At 41.4% G+C, this 27,017-nt stretch overlaps 1 protein-coding gene across 2 annotated transcripts; it reads left to right on the forward strand.

Moving 5' to 3' along the window:
* On the forward strand, positions 1 to 27,017 carry LOC138750566 (microtubule-actin cross-linking factor 1-like). 2 transcript variants are annotated; one of them, XM_069912672.1, is made up of 8 exons: positions 1 to 359; positions 10,694 to 10,903; positions 15,090 to 15,318; positions 15,533 to 15,849; positions 16,710 to 16,877; positions 19,503 to 19,626; positions 21,133 to 21,228; positions 26,023 to 27,017. In XM_069912672.1, the coding sequence occupies exons 1-8, from the start codon at positions 162 to 164 to the stop codon at positions 26,028 to 26,030; spliced, it is 1,350 nt and encodes a 449-aa protein (XP_069768773.1). In that variant the 5' UTR covers positions 1 to 161; the 3' UTR covers positions 26,031 to 27,017. The 2 variants fall into 2 exon arrangements, with proteins under 2 accessions (XP_069768773.1, XP_069768774.1); XM_069912673.1 differs by lacking the exon at positions 21,133 to 21,228.

Below are 27,017 nucleotides of genomic sequence, written 5' to 3' on the forward strand. Positions count from 1 at the left end.
TGCAGTCGTGTCCATTGTGAGGGTTGAACGTGGTGCGAGCGCGTGGCACAGTCTTTGCCGAATACCAGGGCTTTTTGGCCAAGTGAGGCTCACGGTGGTGACGTATTTGAATTACTACATCACACGTCACTGGAAACACCTCGCGTGTGACTTGCAGGAGAATGGGCAATGCCTTGTGCTGTCTACGAGTGGCACGAGTGGCTGGGGAAGAGGAGCAGAGTAGGAGATCCCTCACTCCTCGGAAAAGAATGACGTGCAACTGCTGCAAGAAGATCAGAGGCAGGTGGTTTCATTCCCGAGTTGCTGCGGAGGAATCGTCAGACTTCAATGTCGACCGCAGGGAAGAAAACACGCAGCAGGTACTCTCGGTCACGTGTGAAACCTTCTATGAGGCAATGTCGAAATGAACATAAGTTGTACTGTGTGCACAAGGTTCATTACTCACGTAAACATCAGACACTCATCCTATAAGGAGAGCTTGGTGTTTCGCAGCTAATTATCTCCAATTCAGTGTTGGTAAATCAGTTACGCTTTGTCTTATCTTTTTCCAAAGCATCTACAGATTGGGTGCTTCATTTATTCTGAAACTTAAACAAGGTCATCAACAAGTGAATCCTACTTGGAATTTATACATTCCTACTTAATAAATGGGTCCAGATAGTCTTATTTTTGTAAATTAAAATGAAAAACATTCTCTTTCCTTTCACAGCACAAAGGATCCCCAAGGTTTAAAGTGTAAATGATAAAACTGGAATTACTGGATATTTCAATAAGAACAGAAAAGGCTGGAAACTCCCAGCAAGTCAGGAGGTGACCAACCTGCTGACTATTTCCAACATTTTCTGTTGTTACATTTGAAGTATAATTATTTTTAATATTTCTTCTGGGAATAATTGGCTGTCAAAGGCAGGAATTAAATTCTCTTTATTGTTTTGGAGTAGGGAGAGTTTAGTGCTTTTTTTAGGAAGGAATATATGGGTTGGCACAACATCAAGGGCTGAAGGGCCTGTACTATGCTGCAGTGTTCTATGTTCTGTGTTTCTGCCATGGTGATTTAAGAGTAAATATTAACCAAGGACCCCCAGAAGAATGTGCCCTTTCCTTTGGTTTCTGCCCTGGAAGAAAGACTGATGAAAGACTGGAGTCCTGGTTTTCTGGCTGAAATCAAAACAAGAGTGTTCTTCGTAAAGATGCACCAAGAATCTGTGGTTTGCCTTTCATCAAATTCAAGTCAGAAACCTCAGCCTTGAGTGTATAGGTGTAAAATCTGAATGTCTCTGGGGATTGACCCTGTGCCATGTGTTCAGTTGCAATGCCTTCAGCAACCCTTGAACCAATGTTCATTGGGCCAATCCTGAAAGGTGTTTTGCCTTGCTTTTTCCAGATACTTTTGTTCTGTTCACTGCCATGGTTCACATGATGAAGATAATGCTTTGCAGTGGATTTGAAAATAGTCATTAAGTTTTAACTGTGACTTTTACCTGCAAGACCACATGCTTGTTCTTGGTAAAATGTTTTTATTGAGTTTAACATATAAGCATACATACAGAAATCTGAAAACCACGTGACAATTCATTCCATTACGAGTAAGGACACGCGAAGAAAACAAAGTTAATGAAACTACATTCAGGATGACTTGTTAACCTCCAAAACAATTACACTCCAACTCCAATCATCCAAAATCAGATTCGCTGAAATCCTCATTTATCCAAAAGTTTACAAAAATTCAAATAAATGAAGATATCCAAAACAAATCAGGAATCTGCATTTATCTGAAATATTTTTCAGAGACAAACTAACCTCTCAGGTTGAAAAAAAAATTATTGCACGTGAAATTAGAACATCGATTGTTCTCGTTTCAGGTAACTCCCTCCCCTCTCTTTTTCTATTCCTTCTTTACCTTCCCCTATTGACTTTTCTCTCCAACTCTCCCATCAAACTGCACACCACTCACTCCCAGCAAGTGGTTGGAAGAATCCCTTGTCCTGCCGTCGTCCAGGAGAGCGGCCTCTCGGCAGCAGCCGGTTGGTCACAGCCCTTTCAGATAATCGGAGTTGTAATGTAATAAGAAATAATCTATATGGTGAACCCATTTATTGAAATAAATTGTACAAAACAAAAGAATAAAAAGAAAAAGAAAACAACTCGAAAAATTAAATCTAAAAAATACATCTAATCTAATGCCTCTCTCTAATCAAGGTTACCTTGCAGACAGAGTAAAATGGGGATTTTTGTTTAAGGTATTGGAAAAATTTAAATTTGGGCCACTCTTTATTGGTTGGGTGAAGGCCTTATATAAAAATCCATTGGCTAGAGTGGTGACAAATGGACAAGTATCTTCTTCCTTTATATTATCTAGATCAACTTGACAGGGTGTCCTTTGTCACCGGCTTTATTTGCTTTGGTTATTGAACCGTTAGCGCGAATGATTAGACAAGATAGTGATATTAAAGATATTAAGGCGAATGAGGAAGAGTATAAAATGAATTTATTTGCCGATGATGCTTTGATATATTTAACAAATCCTACGCAGTCGTTAGGAAGGTTACATGCAAGGTTGGAACAGTGTGGTGCATTATCAGGATATAAGGTTAATTGGGATAAGAGTGAAATGATGCCTTTGACAAGAATGGATTTTGCAAACTGCAGATATTGTTACATTTAAGCGGTTGGATAAAATTAAGTATTTTGGGATAAATGTAGATGATAATTATAATCATTTATATGAGTTGAATTATAGACTATTATAGCATAAAATTAAATTAGATTTAAATAGGTGGAAAGATTTACTGATAACTTTAATAGGGCGATGTGGCGGCGCAGTCTCCCATGGTGTATAACGCCACATGGCGGAGCAGCCATGGGAAGATGGCGCTGTCAAGGTTTTCTCCCTGCCTCAAGTCACCTGCCCAGCGCACGCCTGGGGCAGCGATTCTGATATCACAATGCACGAGGTGACTGAGCTTAGGCTGCCCTTAAGCGGGCGCGGGCTGAATTTGAATAAAAACGTCATTAATGGCTTTCAATGTGGTGGCTGAGTCTTTCTTGGTTGTGTCCATCACGACAGTGTTTTAAAATGAATGTTTTCCCCCGTATTCAGTATTTTTGTCAATCAATTACATGTGGGATTCCTAAAAGGTTTTAAGGATTTCCATGTGCTGGGAAGATCTTTATTATGAAAAGGTAAATTGGCAAGAGTATCTATACAAAAATTGACTTGGAGTTTTATAATTACCACATTTTCAGGATTATTATGAAGCGGCACAATTCAAGTTTATTAATAGAATGGTTGGATCACAACAATCTTTACGTTGGGCTAAAATCCAAATGGCTCAGCTTCATGAACAAAGAATGATACAGTTTATTTATAAATGGAATGCTCAACTTTTCCAAAATTATCCTTTACCGGTGTTAAAACATTTCATGGAAATATGGTATCGGACCAACGTTGCTATTGGTGCTGAGGGCAAAATTTCGGCTAAAACCCTTTGTATTAAAATAAGCTTTGTATAAAAATAAATCACGTATTCCTGAATATTTGGGAAAAGAAAGGTATTATCTTGGCCGAAGATTGTTATGAAGCTGGAAATTTTGTTTCATATCAATGATGGAATGAAAAATATGGATCAGGTCCATGCTTAGTTACCAACTTTGTTACTAGATAATTTTGGACACAGTTTGAGATTACCTCGAAGGAAGAGATTTGAATGTTCAATTATTGAAGGAGGGGAAAGGGGATTGATTACACAAATGTATGCTTTATTACAAAATAAGATGCCTAAGTCGGATATTTATAAAGTGAGAAGTAAAAGGAAGAAGGATCTGTCGGTTTTAATTTCTCAGGATGATTGGATGACATTATGTGAGGACAGTGTGACTAAGCCAGTAAACGTAAGATAAAGATTCGTTCATTATAATTTTATTCATCAACTTTACTTAACACCTGAGAAGTTGAAGAGGTATAGATTTATCTCTTTGGATATGTGTTTTCAATGTGGGGAATAGATAGGGTCTTTTTTACATTCAGTATGGTTAGGTGATCAGGTGAAACCCTTTCTGAATGGAATTATGGAATTTTTATTGGGACATATGAAGTAAAATGGAGTTTGGAAATGAAATTGGGTACATTTCAAATTGCATTTATTCAGTTGGAATAGGCAGTAGCGAGAAAATGTAAAGCTATAACCTGGAAAGATGAAATTGAATTAAGTATTCAGAGATGGGACATGGAATTGCAATCATGTATTCCATTGGAAAAGATAACTTACAATTTACGCCATCCGTCTACCATTTTTGTTAATGTGCGGGTCCCTCTGTGAAATGTATGGGTCTAAATATGTCATGGTTGATTGGTGACATCAAACCCGACTATGATGGTTTGTTTCTTTAGTTTGAGGTTGTAGAGGATGGGAGGGAGCTAAGAGAGGGGGTGGGAGGGGGGTATATATGGGGGAAATTTTTGTATGTTAATATGATGTATTTTATTGTGGATTTTGAATTTGATTTTAAATAAAGTATACAAAAAGAAGGTTACTTTGTAGACCACATGCTAATAGTTCCTTTCATTGTTGTTCAATAACATCTGATCCTTTCCTGCTTCTAAACTGTATTTCTGTGAAATCTCCACACAGCGGCTTCTCTGTGTATTTCCGGCACTACCTGATCCAATGCACTAATTGATAAGGTGGTGTCTGCAACCTATCTTAAGGAAGGCTGAGACGACCACAGATCGCTAGTGATTGTTGTTTACTTTCAAGCAAAGTTGGCTCGGCCAAGGGTTCTTCTCAGATCTCTGAATGTGCAGTGTGACAAGAGTTTTAGAGGTAGCTTGGAATGAATTACTCGAGCAGCTTCCACACACACACATTTGAAAAGCCAGAATTTTAGCAGGATTATTGCATCCTGCTTTTTGCAAAGGAGCAACAAAGTATCCACATACAGCTTGCCTAGGAGAGCATGTGGCGTTAGCAGGCAGAGTTAGAACAGCTTTGCTCTCAGAGAGGGAGGGAGTGAGAGAGAAGGAGTCAGAGAAATCTGTTCCAGAGGGACAAGCTGCCAAACTTTGGAAGGCTGCCTGGTCAAAGGAGAAGACTGGTGGTCTGAAAGATGGCCTGAAAGAAAAAGGATCATCCGGAGAACCCTGAAGGGGGCAAGTTCTGTCAGAAAGACTAATTAAGAAGAAATCAGTTGCAGATGCTCTGGAAATGGAATCTCTCTCTCTGAAAACCAGCAAGAGCCCTTCTGAGTGGTAACCATTTGTCTGTTAAACACCAAAGCTTGGTGAACTTTGTTAATGCTAATGTATGAGCACTGTTGCAAGAATTGCCTGCAACCAGTGAGATTGGACTGTGATCCAAAGAACTTTTCTAATCTTCAATACACATTACACTCACCTGCACTTAGTATTTGAGGGCGGATTAAGTGGGTTAGGTAGGTTAAGTAATAAGTTAAAGTTCAATTCTGTTTTCATGTTCAAATAAAATTCTAAACTACTTTTGTTTAAATAACCCTGTGTTGTCGTGCATATCTATTGCTACTGGTTTTTGGGGTCATCTGGACTCCGTAACATTTTATGGGGGCTCATCCTTTAGGATTTGAACATTGCAGTTTCATGATTTATTAGTTGATTGGGATGTTTTTGCAGGCTATTTTTACAAGCTAACAGAAAGCTTGTGTCTGGAAAAACTGCAGCAATGGATGTTGATACATTTTTGTTACAACCATCACCTGCAGAACTGCAGAAGGTGAGAAAATAGGAACTGATGGCTATTTCTGAGGCATTGAAAATTGTTGAAGTTAAACATTGGATGAGAAAAGTACAAACGTAGAGGATTATAATAGTGAAATATTACATGTGAAGGAAAATTTGTTGAGGAAGACTCACAAAAGGACATTCCAGAATAATAGGCATTTTCAGAGAGCTCATGTGGACCAGATTAATAAACCTGTTCATAAGGTTAGGATGGAGCAGGATAGTAGGGCTGAAATAAAGTCTGGAGAAAATGTTCAGTAAAAAGATGAAGGAAAGGTAGGAAAGGACAGAACTTCTGTATTTATATGCCATTTGTGTAAGAAAGCTGGTCGTGTGACTGTCTAGTCTTGAAACAGAAAAGGTAAAAACAGGTTTAACCAGAACCATGTATACAGAAACAGTGGAATTTAAGGAGAGCAGAGGTGCATAACCTGATCAGTAGGTCATGGATGTTTTCAAGCCTTTTGTGTCAGAGGGCTTTGTCTCAATAAAGGAGGGAGAACCACAGGTTCCAGTTAACATTCTTAGAGATACTGAGGCTGCTCAGTCATTGTTGTTAGAAACCGTTTTAACTGTGGATCAAAGGACAGACACAGAGGAGACAACTTTGATTAAAGGTGTTGGAGATGAGGTAGGGTCAATATTGCTTCACAAGGTTGTGCTAAATTCAGAATTAGTCAAAGGAACTGTTGTAGTAGGAGTTACCCATGCAAGGTGTCTCGTTTTTGCTGGGGAATAAAGTTGGGTCAGTTTTAAGATTGACAAATTGGCCTAGTAAGGATGTGGTTAGAGAGGATGGTGAGATATATCCTGCATGTGCGGTAACTAGGTCTGTGACTAAGAAAATGATGACAGCTGAAGATGATCCAGTTGGGGGAGTCACATGATGGAGTAGTGGCCGGTCAGGGAATTCCAGCCCTCTCCGGAAAAGTTAAAAAAAAACGCACAAAACACAAAGGTACAAGATTAAAATTTAAAACAAAGTAAAAATAAAGGTGAGAAGAAAATGGCAGCGAAGAGAGAAAAGTCGAAAACAACGGGAAGAAGAGAAGAAGAAAGAACGTCGGAAGAAGAAGGTGAAGGCCTTACCTGTCCGAGGAGGCCCGCCGCGGAGAGAGAAGCCCGCTCCCTCAGGTCAGTGGAAGTCCCGGGCTCGGGACTACAAAAATGGCTCACAGAGCCGAGTAAAAGTGCGCAACCGCGCAAGAAAAAAAACACACTGACGGGAGGGGGAAACAGCTGCGGAGTCGATCTCCACAGCTGAGAGAGACACCTGCAGCACAGCAGCTGGTGCAGAACAGAGACAATAACGACAACAAGAAAGAAGAAGGTAAAAAGAAAAGAAGGAAACAACAGATAGTCAATCCAGAGGAAGAAGAAGAAGAAGAACAGAAAGAAGTGGAAGAAGAAGAGAAAGGCAAGACAATGGATGTATCTTTTTTCAAAGAATATATGGAATCAGTGAAAGAATGGCAATTACAAGAATTTAATGAGATAAAAAGAAGAATTAAGAATGCAGAAGAAAAAATGAATAAAATAGAAATGGTCATATCAGAGATAGGAAAAAGAGTGGAGAATGTGGAAGAACGAGAAATAATCGTAGAAATGGAAGTAGAGGACAAAAGAGAAATTAGAAGAATCTAATAAAAAAGTTAAAGAGGCACATGAGCTGTAAGCTCAGAAGACAGATATAATGGAAAACTACATTAGAAGAAATAATATAAAGATTGTGGGCCTTAAGGAAGATGAAGAAGGCAAGAATATGAGAGAATTTATAAAAGATTGGATCCCCAGGGTCCTAGGAAGACCAGAATTACAGGAAGAAATGGAAATAGAGAGGGCACATAGAACATTAGCCCCGAAACCACAACCGCAGCAAAAACCAAGATCCATTTTAGTAAAAGTTTTAAGATATACAACAAGAGAAAATATATTGGAGAAAGCAATGAAGAAAATAAGAGAAGACAAAAAGCCACTGGAATACAAAGGTCAAAATTTTTTTTTCTATCCAGACATAAGTTTTGATCTCCTGAAGAAGAGGAAGGAGTTCAATACAGCAAAAACGATCTTATGGAAAAAAGGATATAAATTTATGTTAAATTACCCAGCGGTACTTAAAATAGTTATTCCAGGGCAACAAAACAGACTATTCTCGGATCCAGAGGAAGCACGAAAATTTGCAGAACAACTACAAAACAAGCAGAGAGATGAAGACATGTAATGAGAGTAAAAATGACCACGAACTATATGTATGTGTGTATATGGGTATATGTATGTATATATTATATATATAAAAATATATATATATATATATGTAGATGTGTATGTATGTGTGTGTATACATGAATGTATACGTATTTAGAGGAAAATATATAGAGTATAGATAAGAATTAATAAGGGAATGAAAGGGAATAGAGGGAATAAGGAGGGAATTAAAAGAGTGACCTTTGTTACATATGAAAATTGAAATCTTTTCCGGGGGGGGCTGGGTGGGGATGAGTTACGGTCACTGCAAAATCAGTTGACATTTGCGAGTGAATTCGCAAATCCAAATGGAGAGGGGAGATGTGTTTGCCCAACATGAGATAAAGGGCAACTCAGGAGGGGGAGGGGAGAATGGGGTTAAAGAAGTTTTAAATAGGAGAATAAGGAAAATGTTTGATGTTTTAGAAATGTTGTCTTATAAAGTGTTCAAAACAAGAAAACAGAAATGGATAAGAAGGAAAGGTGATGATGGAGAAACGGAAAGGGAAGATAAACAAAGTTTGAAATGGCTACATTGAACTATATGACTTTAAATATTAACGGAATACATAACCAAATCAAAAGGAAGAAACTGCTAAATTTACTGAAAAAAGAAAAAATTGATATAACATTTGTGCAAGAAACACATTTAACTGAATTGGAGCACAAGAAATTAAAGAGAGATTGGGTAGGACATGTAACAGCAGCGTCGTATAATTCAAAAGCAAGAGGAGTAGCTATATTAATCAGTAAAAATGTACCAATTAAAATAGAAGAGGAAATAATAGATCCAGCAGGGAGATATGTAATGATAAAATGTCAGATATATTTGGAGTTTTGGTATCTACTCAATGTATATTCACCTAACGAAGAAGATCAAAAGTTTATGCAAGATATTTTTTTGAAGATAGCAGATACGCAAGGGAACATATTAATAGGAGGGGATTTCAACCTTAATTTGGATTCAAATATGGATAAAACTGGGAAAAAAATTAACAGAAAGAACAAAGTAACCAAATTTATAATTAAATCGATGCAAGAAATGCAACTTTTGGATATATGGAGGAAACAACACCCAAAGGAAAAGGAATATTCATATTATTCGGGTAGACATAAAACATACTCAAGAATAGACCTATTTCTGTTATCAGCTCGTAAGCAAGATAGAGTAAGAAAAACAGAATATAAAGCTAGAATATTATCGGACCATTCACCCTTGATATTGACAACAGAGTTAGAGGACATCCCTCCAAGAATGTATAGATGGAAATTAAACTCCATGCTACTTAAAAGGCAGGATTTTAGAGAATTCATTGAAAGACAAATTAAAATGTACTTTGAAATAAATACGGAATCAGTGAAAGATAAGTTTATACTATGGGATGCAATGAAAGCGTTCATTAGAGGGCAAATAATAAGTTATGTAACCAAGATGAAGAAGGACTATAATCAGGAAACAGAGCAGTTGGAAAGGGAAATAGTAAATATAGAAAAAGAATTAGCAATGAAGGAAGATACAACTAAAAGAAGAGAATTGGCAGATCAAAAAATAAAATATGAAACACTACAAACATATAAGGTGGAGAAGAACATAATGAAGACAAAACAGAAATATTATGAACTAAGGGAAAAAACGCACAAAATTCTAGCATAGCAGCTTAAGACAGAACAAGCTAAGAAAATGGTATTGGCATCAAGGAAAAAAGACAAACAAATCACATATAATCCAACGGAGATCAATGAAAACTTTAGAGAATTCTATGAACAATTATACCAAACTAAAAACGAAGGGAAAGAAGGCAAAATAGATGAATTTTTAACTAAAATTGAACTAACAAAATCACAAATAGAGGAATAAATTAAATTAACAGAACCATTTGAAATAGTAGAAATACAATAGATAATAAAAAAAAAACTACCAAATAATAAAACACCAGGAGAGGATGAATTCCCAATAGAATTCTATAAAACATTTAAAGATTTATTAATTCCTCCCCTCCTGGAAGTAATCAACCAGATTGACAAAACACAAAGCTTACCAGATTCATGTAAAACAGCAATAATTACAGTAATACCAAAGCAAGGGAAAGATCCGCTCGCACCAGCATCATATAGACCAATATCATTACTTAACACAGATTATAAGATAATAGCTAAACTATTAGCAAACAGATTAGCAGATTATGTACCTAAAATGGTAAATCTAGACCAAACTGGATTTATTAAAAAAAGACGCACAACAGACAATATTTGTAAATTTATTAACTTAATTCATGCAGTAGAAGGGAGTAAAGCGCCAACAGTAGCAGTTGCTTTAGACGCAGAGAAGGCCTTTGAAATGAAAGGGGAGGGATTAGGCGAAGGGACCCGAGAAATGAAGGCAGTGTTAGGGAGACATGAGCAGGGAAATGATGAAGCGGAATTCCGTCGATGCCCGTGTGTGTGTATAGGAGGCTGGTCTTTAGTATTTTCCATCCTTTTCGTATTGATCCAAGACTGGGCAAGACCACGTGTTGCCCATGTGCATATTCCGATGAAATGGTGTGGAATGGCCCCTGTTTATAAACAGGCATCTTCCACTCAAGTGGTTTCACATCCTCCTCAATCCCAAGGGTTTGCAAATAGATGAGGGAATATGGAATTGCTGCCAGGAAAGTACAACACGTCTTCAAACTAACAGGATTTTGCAATTTGTAGGAAACAACAGAAGGTCACCTACAAAAACATAAGAAGACAGTAGGTGATCTTCTGAAATGGTTGGCAGTCGAGGGTCACTATGGAGTTCATATCACCGAAGACGAATTCTACGCATTAGGTGATGGTTTCCAGATGGAGGAAGAGGACGATGCGATGGGGTCATTTGCTGAGATGGGCGAAAGACTGAATGACCACCAGCAAGGCCTGAAGGTATGAACACTTCCAGGTGTTTTGGATAAGTGTATATTCGAACAATTGTAAAAATATTTTGGATTGGACTTTTCATCAGAACCTCTGATCAGTACAGATTTGATGAAAGGCGACTAAATAAATTTCACTTAAATAATGACTAACACAATTTCTAAATAATGTTGAATTGAATTTTGACGATCTTCTCCCAATCCTATTCAAAGATCTAGCAGATCCTTTTTCTAACTCAGTCCTACTTTCTGTTCTTTGCTCTGGCCCAGTCACGCAAGTGATGAGAGATGACGGGAATATGATTAACTCACTAGTGAAGGGGCAGTGATTGACGATGGTCACAGAGGCCCTTCACTAACAATCTCACCATGGCAGCTTCTTAACAAAAACTCTTCACCTCAGTAATGCTGTATTCTCAGATAATGTGGATCTTGATGTTGTAAAGGGAAGAACCTCCTCCCCTATTTTGATAACTCCAGCACCCACTCATGTGATTAACTCTTTATAACCCATTGAATGGGCCATGCAAGCTATTCACAACCAAAAAGGGTTGAGGAAGCATACACCACCGGAATGAATTCTGGCGTAGCAACGTCACTGTTCGTCCACTCAACCAGGCCAGATCCTTGTGCAGATCTAGGGATTGGTTTGGAAAAGAGAGTGAGTAAGGCTACACCCCCTCACTACCACAATTTTCCTGTTGTTGAGGCAACTGTTGGTGACAGCAGGAGCAGAAAGATTCATCCCATGTTTCTCCAGGGGCTCCCTCAATTCTGATGTGTGGTAGCACCATTGTGCTAAATGGGATAGATTCAGAATAAATTGACAGCTGGAATCACAGTGGCCAAAAGGTACGATGGGCCTTTAACATTTGCAGCAGGAAAGTGTTACTTACCATCGTTAGTTCTCCCATTACAACCAAGACAAGTCATCACCATGGTTTAATAGGGAATGCAGATGCACATGAGGTGCCAGACTGATAATCTCACAACACTGGACAGTGGGCAGGCAATGCAGAAAAAAAAATAACATTCCAAAGACAGAATTAACCGCTGATGAAATTTGAGCTCTGTCGTCCTTCCGGCTGGGTCATGAACAGTAAACAGGAAAAGAGGGACCAAGGGTCTCCTCATTCTCAGTGGTGGTAGGCCTCAGCTTCTGAATAACAATGTTGGGGTTAAGACACTTTCTAGCATGTTCCATCAGGTTCTTCCGACACCATCACAGAAATCACTTTCACCCTATTTGATTTACTTAGGAACACCAAGTGCAGCAGACAAATAGGACCAGACTCCATCACATTCGAAGTACTGGAGAAGTTCAGTCTAGATTTTTTTGCACCTCTTGTCACAGTTGATCCACTGACATCCTTCTGACAAAGTGGCAAATTCTTCAGGTATCTGGTCCATCTACCAAAAGCAGGACAAAGCCATACTTTATTTAATCAGCTGCCCGATGGAAAGTGTGTCGCACACACTGTGACATAAAGTGGCATTGTTCACCAATAACCTGCATAATGGTACTTCAATTGGGTTTTGTCACATGACTCCAGGTCTCCTTCTCACTGTGGTCCTAACATGGACCAGCCACTTTGAGTACTGTGATGACTAAAACAGATCAGAGGCTACCTGTCAAGCAGTAGGTGGCGAACCTTTGCTCCGCACTTGACTGGATGAGCACAATTCCCAAAGGGCCCAAGGACCTCAACAGCAGAGCAAAGCAGTTGGCTTGATTAGCCCTCCATTCATTCTCTCCACTGAGGTAGTCCTGTATTCTATCAACGGAGTGAACGACATCTACTCGACTCCAAGAATATGTCCAAAGAGGAGCCTTCTGACATGGAGAGGGACGTGCATTAGGTCCGTAGGAACATTACTACCTGCTGATTCCCCTCCACACTCCTCTCCCTTCTAACTGGGAAAGATATTGCCGTTCGTTCAGTTTGGGCCCTGGCAGGGACACCTGCATCTTGAAGCACTAATGTGAAAATGATAATTACCCAGAATGTTTTCACTCAAATGGGGATAGATTTTCACGTTTGTCATTCCTTAATATGCAGTGCTCAAGTCAGATTTTCATCGTTAAAAAAGAGCAAAGATCTTTAAACATTTACCAATTGATGTTATCTTCTTTTCGTAAAGCATTGCTTAACATGTATGCAAATTATTGCCCTGTGTGTGCTTGACAGCCTGGTTTGTTTTGGAATAAGGCGACTTGAATAAAGTCTTGTCAAGTCCAAAGGATGTTGAACCAAATGGTAAAGATAAATACAATAAAGTCACCGTTATGTCTCTGTGTGGGAGGCTTTTTAAATAGCAGAAGTAAAATCTCTTCTGCTATTTGAATCTTGCATCTTCTTAGAGATGCAAGATTCAAATAGCAGAAGAGATTTTACTTATTGATGCCTTCCACCATGCCAGGAAATGTTCATACTCACATAGACATGCACCCCACATTGGTGCACGACATTTACGACAGTGAGACGGGTGTGTTATCTCGTCAGGATCATGTGAACTCTTTTGTAACTTCCTAGGAATACACCCTTCTCACTGTGGTAACCGTCGTGCACTACTGGGGGGCACCTATACATGAGTATGAGTGTGAACAGTTTCCTGAGATGGTGGAAGGCATCAGTAAGTAAACTCCCTTCTGTTATTTGAATCTTGCATCTTTAAGTTATTTAAGAATCCTCCCAGGTAACACGGAGACAGAACATGTTGGCAGTGGTCGGTCTAAGAGAACAAGAATAAAACTATAAAATTGATTGGAAGTGACTGAAATCTGAAGGGGAAGAAGAGAAAAAGTACACCTGGAAATGAATGGCTGGTGCAATAGCAGTTCACCCAGTGATGGACGGGAGGCTGAAGACATGGTTGAATCGTTTAAAACGTTTCAGCAGATGTACAATTTAGCAGTGAAAAGCTATTTTAAAAATGCAACAGCGAGGACAAGGTTACTTCTATACATGTCTGGACAGGGGAGCCAGGCCGTGACTTATTTAATAGCTGAGAGCTTACGGGGTGGAGAAAAATGATCCAGAGCAGATATTTGCAAAGGTTGTTTCTCACCTTGAACTCAGCTCTAATCCTAGACTTGAATGCAATGAATTTCAAGGTTTTGTGTAAGAGACTGATGAGACTGTTACTAACTTCCTTACTACACCAAAAATTAATGCTGCAAAATGCAGATGGAAGGATATAGAGGAAAGATTAGCTGATCCACTAATATGCCCATCCTGAAGTGCAAAAGTCTCTTCTAGGGAAGGATAGCTTGAAATTGGCCAAAGACTCTGACACAGCCAGAGTCTTCAAAGCCACGAGGACGCAAATGAAATCCCTATCAATGCAGACCCACCCACAGCAAAGAGAAGGAAGGGTTGATGCTATAAAAAGTACAATCAGAAAAGTGCCACCCCCAGGACCTGTAGGAAGGGCAGCGGACAACACCCCTCCGTGACCAAAATGATTGCCCCGCATACGGTTCTGAATGTGGAGCCTACGGCATAGCAAACCACTGGGCGAAGATGTGCAAGTCTGGCGTGAAGGAAACAGTGATACCAGTGAAGAAAAAAGACAAGAAGATCCACCATCTCTTAAAAATGTTGACACACTCATATACATAGACATCCACCCCACAGTTACTTCAGTGAGAAGGGTGCATTCTTACACAGTTACAAACTAGTTCACATTCTCCTGACTAGATCACAGTCACCTCGTTAGATTTCACGTGTTCTCTTTTACACATCATGAAAGAATATTAAATCCCTGAATTGAAAGTTAAGGATGAGATCATTCAAATGACAAAAGTTTAATGTGCTTAAGTTTAAATAAAAGTAAGTCTGTTTGACAGGGAAGGGACTGTGTACAAATACTGAAGGAGAGGATTTATTTTCTTGTCAGTCAAATTAAATATGGAATATATTCTACTCCATCTCAGCAGGATTCATCCTTTGACACAAGCAAAGAATTGTAGATCAAGGTGGTTGATTAAACCTCCGAAAGCATAAAACCATTTAGATTTCTGGACTTGAAGTACGTTTCCTGTGTGTATTTAAGGGTGTTTTGGTACCCTGATTTTTAATAAATTGGGAAACCTGAATATTTTATTTCAATTGCAAATGCAATAAATAGAAACCTTACCTCCCCCAAGACAACTTGGAGCAATAAAAATGAACCTAGGATTGTTTCTTTCCTAGGAACATCGCCAAAAGTTGTCCCAGAAAGAGCAAGAGTTGGTTTTGGCCATAGAGGCAGCTCAGACTTTCCTGGAACAAAATGTCCAGGACCCTTTGCGAGACGAGGAAGTTGCACTGCAGGAGAACTTGAATGTCTTGATGGAGGAGTACGAATCCGCTTTATCAAGTGCAGATTCTCAATTAAACGTGATTGAGGATCTGCATCTAGAACTGCAGAAGTTCCGAAAAGGTGAGGGAAAGTATTCATTTATTTTCCAGATTACTATAAAATACTATTTACTGAGAGTTAAAAAGAATTCTAAGTAAGACAACTGAAAGCTACATGTGGTTTGGAATAACCCCAACTTGTAATTATTACAGGATCCTGTCAATGTGTCAAAGTCTATATAATCTGGTATTATTTGATCATTTTGATTATTTCACCATTATATTCCTTTAAACAGATCATGATGAATTTGAAACATTAATGATTCATTCAGAAAAGGAACTACGAAAAATAAAAGCTGAGGAATTTGACTCCACGTCATTGACATTCAAACTTAAGAAGCAGAAATTCCTCTTCAATGATCTTCAGTTTCTCAAAGGGGATCTAAGATACCTCAGACGATCTTGGAAAAGTCTCTTCGATGCTGCCTTTCTCTTTGAAATCAGGAATGCAATTGAAAGCTACAAGATCCCAATTGATCCTGATGCCATAAGCCAACGTGTGGAGGAGACGGTTGAAAGCGCCGATGCTCGCTTCAACGCACTTCGATCAGAAGTATGACATATCTCCTTTTTTTTGACTAATAGCATTTAAACTCCAATTTTACTTTAGATCAGTAACATGAGAGCATTTTGATAGACTGAGCAACTTGTGTAAGTTTTAGTCTATTAAGAGTGGCTCTGGAAAAGGTTTGCGGCTGTGATTTTTAATACCCATGAAGAACAGGAACAATGATCAAATCTTTCCAGTATTGTGGAGCTCTCTTGGTGGCCAAACTCACTCGAGTTGGACAGAGACCACTGCAGAAAATAAGTCATGAACTCATTTCCTTTTAATAAAATCAAATGTCGAACAGATCATAATTGGTGAAGATTTTCCAGACTGGCCTCCCACGTGCATTTGTCACTGAACACGGTGTAATGTGTCCAATCCACAAAGGTCACCTCGCTGGCTCAGTATGTCCTAAACCCAAGGGTTAGGCTTGAATGGCATAACAGAAATGCAGAGTGTTCGGCTGGAACAAGCCCAGCCCCAAAAGAATTTCTGTCTAATCTTCACTGACACACTAAATTTGTGAAGGTTTTCATTGCTTCTGATATATTCCTGACCATCAGTTTATTTTGAAAGCAAACTCAAAATATTAATTAAAAGATTTATTGACATAACAAGAAAATGGAACAGTACGGCAGGGTAACAGGCATTTCACCTTTGGTGAGGAGTGAACATTGCCTTTTTGTCTGTGACCCTCAAAAAACTTGATGCAGGGAACAAAAAAATGATAGTTGGCATAAGTAATGGACCAGTAATGTATCGCTTGACCCATTTTGGATCGATTGGACACTCGATATTTGATCGCATCACAAAATCGTACATTTTAAAAATCCACATACTCATTCATTTCTTTCACTCTATAGTGCATTGGACTTGGAATCCGTCTTAGCACCAAGGTATTTGAACAATGGCAAGAGAAGGCAGATGAGCTGCGTTTGTGGCTAGAGAGAGTAGAAAGAGAAAGACGAATGGTTCAGCTGGAGGCCATCCCTAATCCAGAAATCTTGCAGCAAGAACTTGAAAATATCATGGTAAATTAAAGTTGTTATTTCATAAATGACTGTGTAATGTTGCTTATTCTAATTTACGAGTAGAATGATGAATGCTTTGAAATAATGATAATGTGCACATCCAATAACAGTGGTTAAGGCCACATGGGAGGTTGTAAGTTTGGCACCTGAAATAGGAAGTTGAGCTCCATTCATTCCAACTTGATCAGGTTTTAATGGGAGCCTGATGAAGATCCAACAGCCAATTTGCTTCCAGATGGTGGGGGCGAGATTGGAAACTGTAACAAAGAAGCCAAACAGTTCTGCTCTCATTGTGTGTCTATTTTCAGTATGGGTTTCCTCAGACCTTATCCATGTTTAATGGGGGCCTAAGAAAATGGTGGCAGAATTTTGGACGACCTCCAAGATTATAACAGCAGAGCAAAAAATCTCAGCAAATCATTAATGGGATCATCAGGTGCAGAGACGATAACTCCATAGATGGGGGTTTCAGGAACAGGTGAAGGGGGGTGGGAGGAAAGTGGTGATTTGGAGCACATTTGGAGGTAAGATTTGTTTGCAAAGTGGCAGAGATTGATTTATTCCAAAGAAGTATTCGAACCATAGAACCTTACAATATTACAGAACAGAAACAGGCCCCTTTGGCCCTTCTTGTCTGTTCCGAACCCTTTTTCTGCCGAGGCCCTCTGACGCACCTAGTCCATAGCCCTCCATACCTCTCCCATCCATGTACCAGTCCAAATTCTTTTCAAATTAAAAATTGAGCCCACAGTCACCACTTCAACGGACAGCTTGTTCCACTCTCCCACCTCTTCACTCTGTGTGAAGACGTTCTCCCTCATGTTCCCCCTAAATTTATCCCCTTCACCCTTATCCCATGTCCTCTGGTTTGTATTTCACTTGCTCTCAGTGGAACAAGCCTACCTATATTTACTCTGTCCTCCACATCATTTTAAATCTCTCTCTCAATTCTTCCCTCATTCTACACTCCAGGGAATAAAATCATAACCTGTTTAACCTTTTCCTACAACTCTGCTCCTGACGTCCAGGCCACATCCAAGTCAATCTCTGCACAATTGCCATCCTTCCTGCAGTTAGGTGATCCAAACTGCACACAATAATCCAAATTGGGTCTCACCAATGAAAATTATACTTTATCCTTTGATTGATCAAGGTCAATGTGCCAAAAGTTCTCTTTGCAACCCTATCCACATGTGACACCATTTTCAGAGAATGAGGTGTCTGTATTCCCAGATCCGTCTGTTCTATCATACTCCTCACTGCCCGACTGGTTACCATGTATGTCCTTTCTTGGCTTGTCCTTCCAAAATGCAACACCTCACACTCATCTGCATTAAATTCCATTTGTCAGCCCATGTTTCCAGCTGGTCCTGATCCCTCTTCAAGCTTTGAAAACCTTCTTTAGTGTCCACAACACCTGCAAGCTTACTCATCCAATTTACCCCATTATCATCCACATAGCCTTCCTGGTTTCTTTCTTGAGGTTTTTTCTTGCATTTTCTATACTCTTCAAGCACCTCATTTGCTCTGTGATGTCTATACCTGCTGCACACCTCTCTTCTTCCAAACCAGATTCCTAAGCCTGCTAATCTTGACAGGAACATGCAAAGTCTGTACTCTCCAAATTTCACCTTTGTAGGTCTTCCACTCACCCCGCACATACTTTTCCAGGTCAACACCTTCTCATTCCTTTCTAATTTCCTCAAATTGGCCTTTCTCCAATTTAAAATCTCAACCCGAGTCCCAGACCTATCCTTTTCTATCATTAACGAAACTAATGGCATCATGTTGACTGGAGTTGATGTTTGAGGAATTGGAATTTGCATCAGAAAGACAAATCAGAAAGTTTTGCTTTATTGAGGTGGAGGGCATTTCTGGTCTTGCAGTCAGAGAAAAATCGGACCATTTATTGCAATAATGGCCTGGGATTGATGGTCATGGAGAAAAGCTGTGGGCCATTAAGTGCTCGAGAGAATAGGAGTTGCAAACGGGTCGGATTGCTGAGGGAGAACACATATTTACCTTTGAAGGATGATGGATTGGGGAGAGGGGTCATCTGGAGTAAAAGTAGACAGGCAGAAAAACGATAATGCAGAATAACCCTCTGCAGCCAAATCTATGTCCATTAGTGGTGAAAAGCCAAATGAGTTCTTCAGCATTATTTTATCAATGCTGATGTAAATCTAAGCATCAGAACATTTTTAAATATTTTCTTGTGACCTTGATGGTTTGCAAGGGGACTTCAGGGCCGGTCAAGAGATGTAGACAAGATAAAGATGATGAGCTCAACAGCATCAGAAAATGCTCAAACATCAGGCGTATTAAATACCTCGAAGCATTAATGAGTAATGAGTAATGATCAATAGAAAGTTTGATCTGGTTGTTTGAGAAAATTCCAATATCCTGTGGTTATTGGGTCCTTGAAAATGTTCGCCTCCTCACCCCAAAGCAGGCCAGAGAGTTGTTGGTATTTATGATAATTTATAGAATCGCCTTCACAGGCTGTTTATCTCCTTGACCCAAAGACAATATCGAAATTAACCAAGGCATCGGCAAATCTAAGATATACAGAAATAAATATTAATTTTATTGTGAATGAGTCATTGTGTCATTTTGAAATCACAGGTTCTTCAGGGAGAAATTTCTGAACATGAAGATGGTGTCGAAAAGTTACAGGAGGCAGCAAAGTGCCTGCTGAATTTGAGCAATGACGTTGTTCCAAATATAGTCCAGCTTCGAAAGACCACAGGTACCATTTCAACATTTGATGTTTAGATCAAAAGGTGGTTCTCTAATTCCAACAAATACAAGTGATGCTTCCAGCTGGTAAATTAGACATTTTCAAATTGTGCAAATTACCAGTGGGGACCCACCAACCTCTTTGAACCATTCTAAAATATTTCTTGCAATTGATTGGATTTCAAATGTTGAATCATCTTTACCTAGCACGTCATAAATAGGCTATCATTTCATAAACAGCTCTGAAAATGACCATTTACTAAAGAACTGTGCACACTTCAATGTTTGAATAAAATGCAGTATTTAAGAAAGTTCAATCGAACTTTCTCCACTGAATTGTGGTCAGTGATTCAGACTCGTAGGCCAGAATCGCAATAGTATTGCAAAATGTGTGTTTATTGAATGAAATTTCTGCTCGAGTGGTGCATCTTAGAAGTGTTGGGTCTTATAAAATTGTTGCATTAAAGGTACTGAATTGAGAACCATATTTGGAGCGTTGGAAATGAAAATGGCGGCAAATGGGAATTCTTGCAGTGAATTCGTTGAAAGTGATGCTCTGCGATTATTTAATAAAGCAGCCAGGCTCCAGTCATGCATACTTGTCCGTGGCTCATCAATTAAAGAGAAGATTGAATGATTGGAAACCAGACAACTTCCAATCATAGAAACAAGACTGGAAATAGGAAACATATGTTAAAATATGCCAGCAAGGCGGAGAAGTCACGAGCTCCATCGAAATGTTAATGTTGCTTTTCTTTTTTCCAGATGCTCTATCAGCTCATTTATTTTTATACATTTTTGTTTCCTTTCCTAAACCTCAGAAATTCTATATTTTCTGTTTGTCTTGTTGATCAGTTATTAATAGAAATAGAGGGTATGTAGAAATGGTAGAAGGTTAAGCAGCGGCCATTTACCAAGTGTGAACATCTGGCAAACATGCAGCCAAGGAAGTGTTTAGGGCTGTGATGTCTCAAAGACCCCCCCAATGAGAGGGGATTTCTCATGCTGTGCTGGGAGGGCACTGAAGATCCATGCATCTGAGCACCTGAAGGGCGGGATAGAGTTCTGGTGAGAACGGTTGCAGCTGCTCTCAGAGTCTTCTCTATTCAGCAGGGTATTCTTTGTTGTTCCTGCTCCTCCCCGGCCCCAGCTCCCCCCCACTTCACCTGCTCCTCTCGATGAGTAAAAGGCCTTGAAGTCAACATGTTTTCAACAGAGTTGCACAACTGTCCCTCTCTTTCTCTCTCCATTTTCTTTTGCAAATGTCCATTCCTTTTCACTGTTCTTCATTTCACTTGTCTGCTATTTCACGCTGATTCCCTCCAAACTTTTTTCATTCCTTGCTCACCTTTTCTCTCGTCATCTTCTGTTCTGCATTGCTTTAAATATTACTAAACCCACAGTTCTCTCTCCAAACCAAAAAAATGTGTTTGTTGGGAAGAAAACACCGGAAACATGGTAAATCTTTGAAGACATTTTTAAATGTATGTGTAACAGAACCTTGTGTTCATTTTAGCTACCATCGAACAGAGATTCCAGCGTTTGCGTCAGGAAACATCAGAGCAGAAGAGGACGTTGGAACGGACAAATGTCCAAGTGGAAGATCTTGAAGGTTTACTTTTACCTGGCACTTCTCACCACTGCGATTTTGGAAATGTTTTATTTCTGGATTGATGAAGCAGGGTCGTTGACCTAGTTGAGAAACATTGCTATTTTGCACACATAACTGGTCCCTAATAGCAATGCAGGAATGACCAGATGATGTTGATTGCAAGATAAATCTTGGCTGAGACAATTACAGTCCAGATACAGGACATCTCGGCCCCTCGAGACCACACCGATTTAAGTGGGCTCCTCTAGCCCCACTTACCCACTCCCTGTCCATAAACCACCAATCCCCTCACATCCAGGCAGCTATCCAACTTGTTCTGAAATGACACAGGAAGTTACATCCCAGACCCTGGCACCAATCTGTTTCCTTAATCGTATCCACAGAATCCACAATTTGTCATCCTGACCATCGAATCCCCTATAACTATTACCCTCCTCTTCCTTTCCCTACCCTTTTGGGCAACAGAGGTTGACCTTGTGCCAGAGATACAGCCACTGATTCCTTCCCCAGCCTGAATGCTCCTCAAGGAGGTGTACCATTTGTTGAGTGCTTCAGTCACAGGTGCCCCCTCCTGTATCTGTCTCTTCCCTTTCCCCTCTCCTAACTGGAACCCACTGATCCTCCTCCTGTGGCCCTGTTGAGACCACCTGGCTATAGCTCCTATCTATGATGGCCTCACTCTCACTGACCAGGTCGAGGTCATTGAGCTGCAGCTCCAATTCCCTAACACGGTCCCTGAGATGCTGCAGCTCAGTACACCTAGTGCAATCGTGGATGTCCAGGAGGTCGAAGACTCCAGGACCTTTCACATCTGACACTGAAAAGAGCAAACTGCTCTCACACTCAACCCTTCTCTCTTCCCCCTCACCTTAGAAAGAGAAAATAACAAAAAAAATATAGTCTTACCTTAATCTAGATACACTCGACCTCAGCCTCTACTCGCTGAACCCTCTCGAGCCAAAGCCTCGAAACCCCACTCTTTCACCAGGCCACTACTCACTGGGCCACTCCTCGCTGGCCTCTCCTTTGCGTTTCCCTCCTTTTATCGGCCTTGACCAATTAAACCTGTCACTCTCAACTCGCTCCACCTCCGAACACTGCCCAAACTCTGGTCTCCGCCTCCTCCGACTCACTGCTCGAACCGACTAGGCCCGAGGCCGGGTAAAGAACAGAATTTATTGTACGATAGAATCTTGTATGTTCTTTAAAAACCATATAGGATGTGGTTTAAGGTCTCATCCAAAGCAATTGCATCCACTCATGCAATTTGATTTCACTACTTCCCCAATGTGCCATTTAGAAATGCACAGAATGACGTGGATGTTGCTTCTCTTCACCATCTGAAACAAGTAAATGGGTTCTTACTATTAAAGCTTCTGCCTCGCATGTTCGAAGTTTGAAAAAGATCAAAGCTGGTGCATAGTTTCATGCATCCACAAGTGTATAAAAAATGGGTTGTGGCAAATCATCGGCAATTATCCATGCCTGCTGCATCCAGGCATATTTGAAGATTGGAGCACGACTGCAACGCCATGTCAACTGTGGCGGATTAACTACCACTCCAGGCTGAGCTTTAGTAAAGCCCCCCTAACCTTGCCTCCCTGCCCCACTCTTTGCTGAATCGAATAAAGTGACATTAAGTTACTTTAAATAACATATTAGGGGTCTCCAAAGTGGTCGATATCGACCCTTGGTGAAGGGGTGGGGGGGTGGGTTGGAGAGGCAGCAGCGTGACCCAGATGAGTGGGGGGGGGGGTGAGACAGCAGCACCACTCATGTGGGCAAGGAGGGAGATAGACGGCAGCGCGACTCGGGTGGATTGGAGAATGGTAAATAGAGTCCCCTTGTTTAAAAAAGGTAATAGGGAGAATCATGGGAATTAGGGTTAGTCTTACATTATTGGTGAGTAAACTAATGTAAGGGATTCTTAAGGATGGGATCTATGAAGATCTGGAGAAATACACTCTACTCAAGGATAGTCAGCATGTCTTTGTGAAGGCAAGCTTGGGCCTCACAAATCTAACTCAGTCTTTGGAGGAGGTTACAAAAGAAATTAATGAGGGTACGGTGATAGATGAGGTCTACGAGGATTTTAGCAAGGCGTCTGAGAAGGTCGGTCACAGGAGACTCCTTCGGAAAGTCCTGAGTCATGGGATGAGCGAAAAATTACCTGCATGAAATAAAAGCTGTCATGTCGGAAGAAAGCAGAGTGTCGTAGTGGAATGAAAGTATTCTGCCTGGAGGTTGGTGCCGCAGGGATCTGTTCTGCGACCCCTGCTCTTTGTGATTTTCATGTCACCTGGATGAAGAGGCGGATGGATAGGTCAGTAAGTTTGCGGATGTCACGGAGGTTGGTTTGGAGGAGTTGTGGATGGAGATGAAGGCTGTTAAAGGTTACAAAATGATGAAGGTGGGATGCAGAGTTAGGCAGAAAAGTGGTGGATGGATTTCAATCCAGATAACTAAGAGTTGATGCATTTTGGAAGGACAAACCAGAAGGCTGAGTCCAGAGTTAATGGTCAGTTACTTAAGAGTGTGGATGAACAGAGGAACCTTGGGTTGCAAATCTACACATTTCTCAAGGTTGCCGCACAGTTTGATAGAAGAGTGAAGAAGGATTATGGTGTGCTGAGATTCCTTCATAGGTGGTTTGAATTCAGGAGTAGAGTTGTCATGTTGCAAATCTATAAATCTTTGGTATGACTCACTTAGAATATTATGTTCAGTTCTGGTCACCTCATTATAGGAAGGAGAGGGGACAGAGGAGATTTACCAGGATGCTGCCTGGATTGGGAAACAATTCTCATGAGGCAAGGTTCGCAGAGCTGGAGTGTAGAAGGATTAGAGGAGACGTGATAGAGGTCTACAAGATCTTCGACATCCTCCCGTGAATTCAGGGACCAGAACACTACGTAATATTCCAAATGCGGCGAACCAAAATTTTATACAGCTGTAACTTGACTCACCAACTTTTACACTCAGTTCCCCAAATCATGAAGTCCAGCAGGCTGGATGTTTTTTTACAATCCTCTCCACCATGTTGTCTCTTTCAGGGTGCAGAGAGCGTTCAGCTCAAAATCCTTCTCTCCATCAATGCTAGAAAGGATATATTGTAGACTTTCCCTTGCATTTGACCTCCCCCCCTCCCAAATCCAGCACCTCACTCAGGGGAGGGAGAGGGGAAGAGGAGGGAGAGGGGAAGGAGAGGGAGAGGAAAAGAGAGGGAGGGAGTGTTGTCGAGGAAGGGGGAGGGATATAGTGAGAGGGTGAAGGGAAGAGGAAAAAGAGAGAGAGTGGGGAAGGAGAGGGAGGGAGAGTTGTCAAGGAAGGCGGTGGGATAGAGGGAGAGAGGGTGAGTGGAAGAGGAGGAGAGGGAAAGGGGAAGGAGAGAGGAAGAAATGTCGAGGAAGGGGGGAAGGATACAGGGAGAGTTTGAGGAGAAGGAGAGGAAGTGGAGAAGGAGAGGGAGAGAAAAGGATAGGGAGGAAGAGTTGTAAAGGAAGGGGGAGGAATATAGGGAGAGGGTGAGGGGCATAAGAGAGGGGAAGGAGAGAGAGAAGAATGGAGTGGGAGGTAGACTTGTCGAAGAAGGGGGTGGGTTAGAGGGGAAGAGGAGAGGGAGAGGCAGGGAGAGTTGTCAAAGAAGGGAAGGGATAGGGGAAGTGGAAGAGGAGAAGTCGATGGATAGGGGAAAGAGAGGAAGAGGAAAGAAGAGGGAGGGAGAGTTGTCGAGGAAGGGTAAGGAATATAGGGAGAGGGTGAGGGGAAGGAGAAGGAGAAGGGAAAGAGGATGAGGGATAGTTGTCAAGGAAGGCAGAGGGTTATAGGGAGATTGTGAGGGGAAGGGAAGGAGAGGGAGGGAGGGAGAGTTATCGAGGAAGGGGGAGGGATATAGGGAGAGAGTGGGGGAGGAGAAGAAGATGGAAAGTGGAAGGAATGGGAGAGGGAGGGAGAGTTGTCGAGGAATGGGGAAGGATATAGGGAAGAGTGTGAGGGTAAGAGGAGAAGGAGAGCGATAAGAGATGGAGAGGGAGAGGAAAGGAGAGAGGGAGAGTTGGTGAGGAAGGGGGAGCGATATAGGCTGAGGGTGAGGGGAAGAGGAGGAGAGGAAAAGGAGAGGGAGAGGAAAGGAGAGTGAGGGAGAGTTTTCGAGGAAGGGGGAGTAATGGGGTGAGGGTGAGGAGGGGAAGGAGAGGGAGGGGAAGGAGGGGGAAAGGGAGAGGGAGGGAGAGTTGTTGAGGAAGGGATAGGGATTTTGGGAGAGGGTGAGGGGAAGAGGAGGAGAGGGAGAGGAAAGGAGAGGAGAGTTTTTGAGGAATGGGAGGGATATAGGGAGAGAGTGAGGGCAGGAGGAGAGGGAGAGGGGAAGGAGAGGGAGAGGGGAAAGAGGAGGAAAGGGAGGGAAATTTTTTGAGGGGAGGGATTTTGGGAGAGGGTGAGGGGGAGAGGGAGAGGAAAGTAGAGGGAGGGAGAGTTGTTGAGGAAAGGGGAGTGATAGAGGGAGAAGGTGAGGGGAAAAGGAGAGGGAGAGGAAAGGAGAGTTTTTGAGGATGGGGAGGGATATTCGTAGAGAGTGAGAGTTAGAGGGGAAGGAGAGGGAGGGAGAGGGAGGAAGAGTTGTCGACGAAGGGGGAGGGATAGAGGGATAGGGGATTAATGGGTTTCTATTGTCTCTGAATCTTTACGAAAAAGTGAAGATGATTTTGAGCTGAAGACCATTGGTCGTCTTCGCGTGATCTTCCTCAGCTCTGTTCATCTCTTCCCTTGAATGACTTTTGTTTCCATTGCTTGTAGATTCGTGAAGCGCAGAAGGGAGGACAACAACTTGTGCTGGAAGTCGAGCTGGTAGCAGGACCAACTGTCAATAAGGCAGCCACAATCAACATGTTCAGGTATTTCTACATCCAGTCCTGGAGGATCTCAACAAAGTTCAAGGAGATTTCTGCCAACACCTAAAAATTCGACAACTCCAAAAAAATGTAGTGAACAGATCCAACCTTTGTACACATCATTCATCACCCACACCAAAGCCTTTAACTCTGCATCAAGGAAACAACTATAGGACACCCCTTCTAGTATTAGATGAACTGAAATGGAAGTACGGATCCTGAGGCTCTTCAACAAAGGCATATTGGCCACAGTCATGGTCAACATGAGTACTTGGGAGCCTTTTTGCATGAAGTGAAGAGTAAACAAGGATCTGTGTCAGGTCACTCGCCTGAGTGCTACTGGTACCATGTAACCCAGTACTACCTGTCGCATGGTCGAGTGGTCGGCGACTAAACCGGCTCCCCCATCAGGCTTGCCTGGTGAGGAGGGTGGCTAGACACCCTGCAGGATGAAAAACAAGACCTGTCAAAGGGTGGATGAACCATGGACAGAAAGGTCTGGCAAACCATCATCTGAGAGGGAACAGCAACCTTTGAAGCCAGCAGATGTGCAGAAATAGAAGAAGATGAGAGGAGAGGCCGTACCAACCCAAGCCTGATCTGCCATCTGGAACAACCTGTCCTGAATGCAGAAGAACTTTCAAAGGCAAGATTGAACACAGAAGCCACTTGATAGCAACGAGGAGGAGAACTTTCTGACAGACAGCGCAGAATTCAAACTGAGGTCCAGTCCTGACCACTGGCCATGTAAAGGCATTGCCCTAACCACTACATCAACCGTGACACCCTGCTCAGAGAAGCCGGCTGGAATCTCGAGCGTCTGGAGGAATCGATGTGTCAGGCAGCAGTGGGGAGGGGTCGGGGATCAGCGGCGGCAGTGGGGAGGACTCGGGGATCAGC

Source organism: Narcine bancroftii, unplaced genomic scaffold (genome assembly GCF_036971445.1).
Source record: "Narcine bancroftii isolate sNarBan1 unplaced genomic scaffold, sNarBan1.hap1 Scaffold_166, whole genome shotgun sequence".
Taxonomy (NCBI): Eukaryota; Metazoa; Chordata; class Chondrichthyes; order Torpediniformes; family Narcinidae; genus Narcine; species Narcine bancroftii.

What these genes read in the sequence shown, in the direction of transcription:
- LOC138750566 (XM_069912672.1), top strand. Translation starts at nt 162, where the DNA reads ATGGGCAATGCCTTGTGCTGTCTACGAGTGGCACGAGTGGCTGGGGAA. An exon ending in ACCACCAGCAAGGCCTGAAG is followed by an intron (nt 10,904 to 15,089) that starts GTATGAACACTT and finishes TTTCTTTCCTAG; the next exon opens with GAACATCGCCAAAAGTTGTC. An exon ending in ACTGCAGAAGTTCCGAAAAG is followed by an intron (nt 15,319 to 15,532) that starts GTGAGGGAAAGT and finishes TCCTTTAAACAG; the next exon opens with ATCATGATGAATTTGAAACA.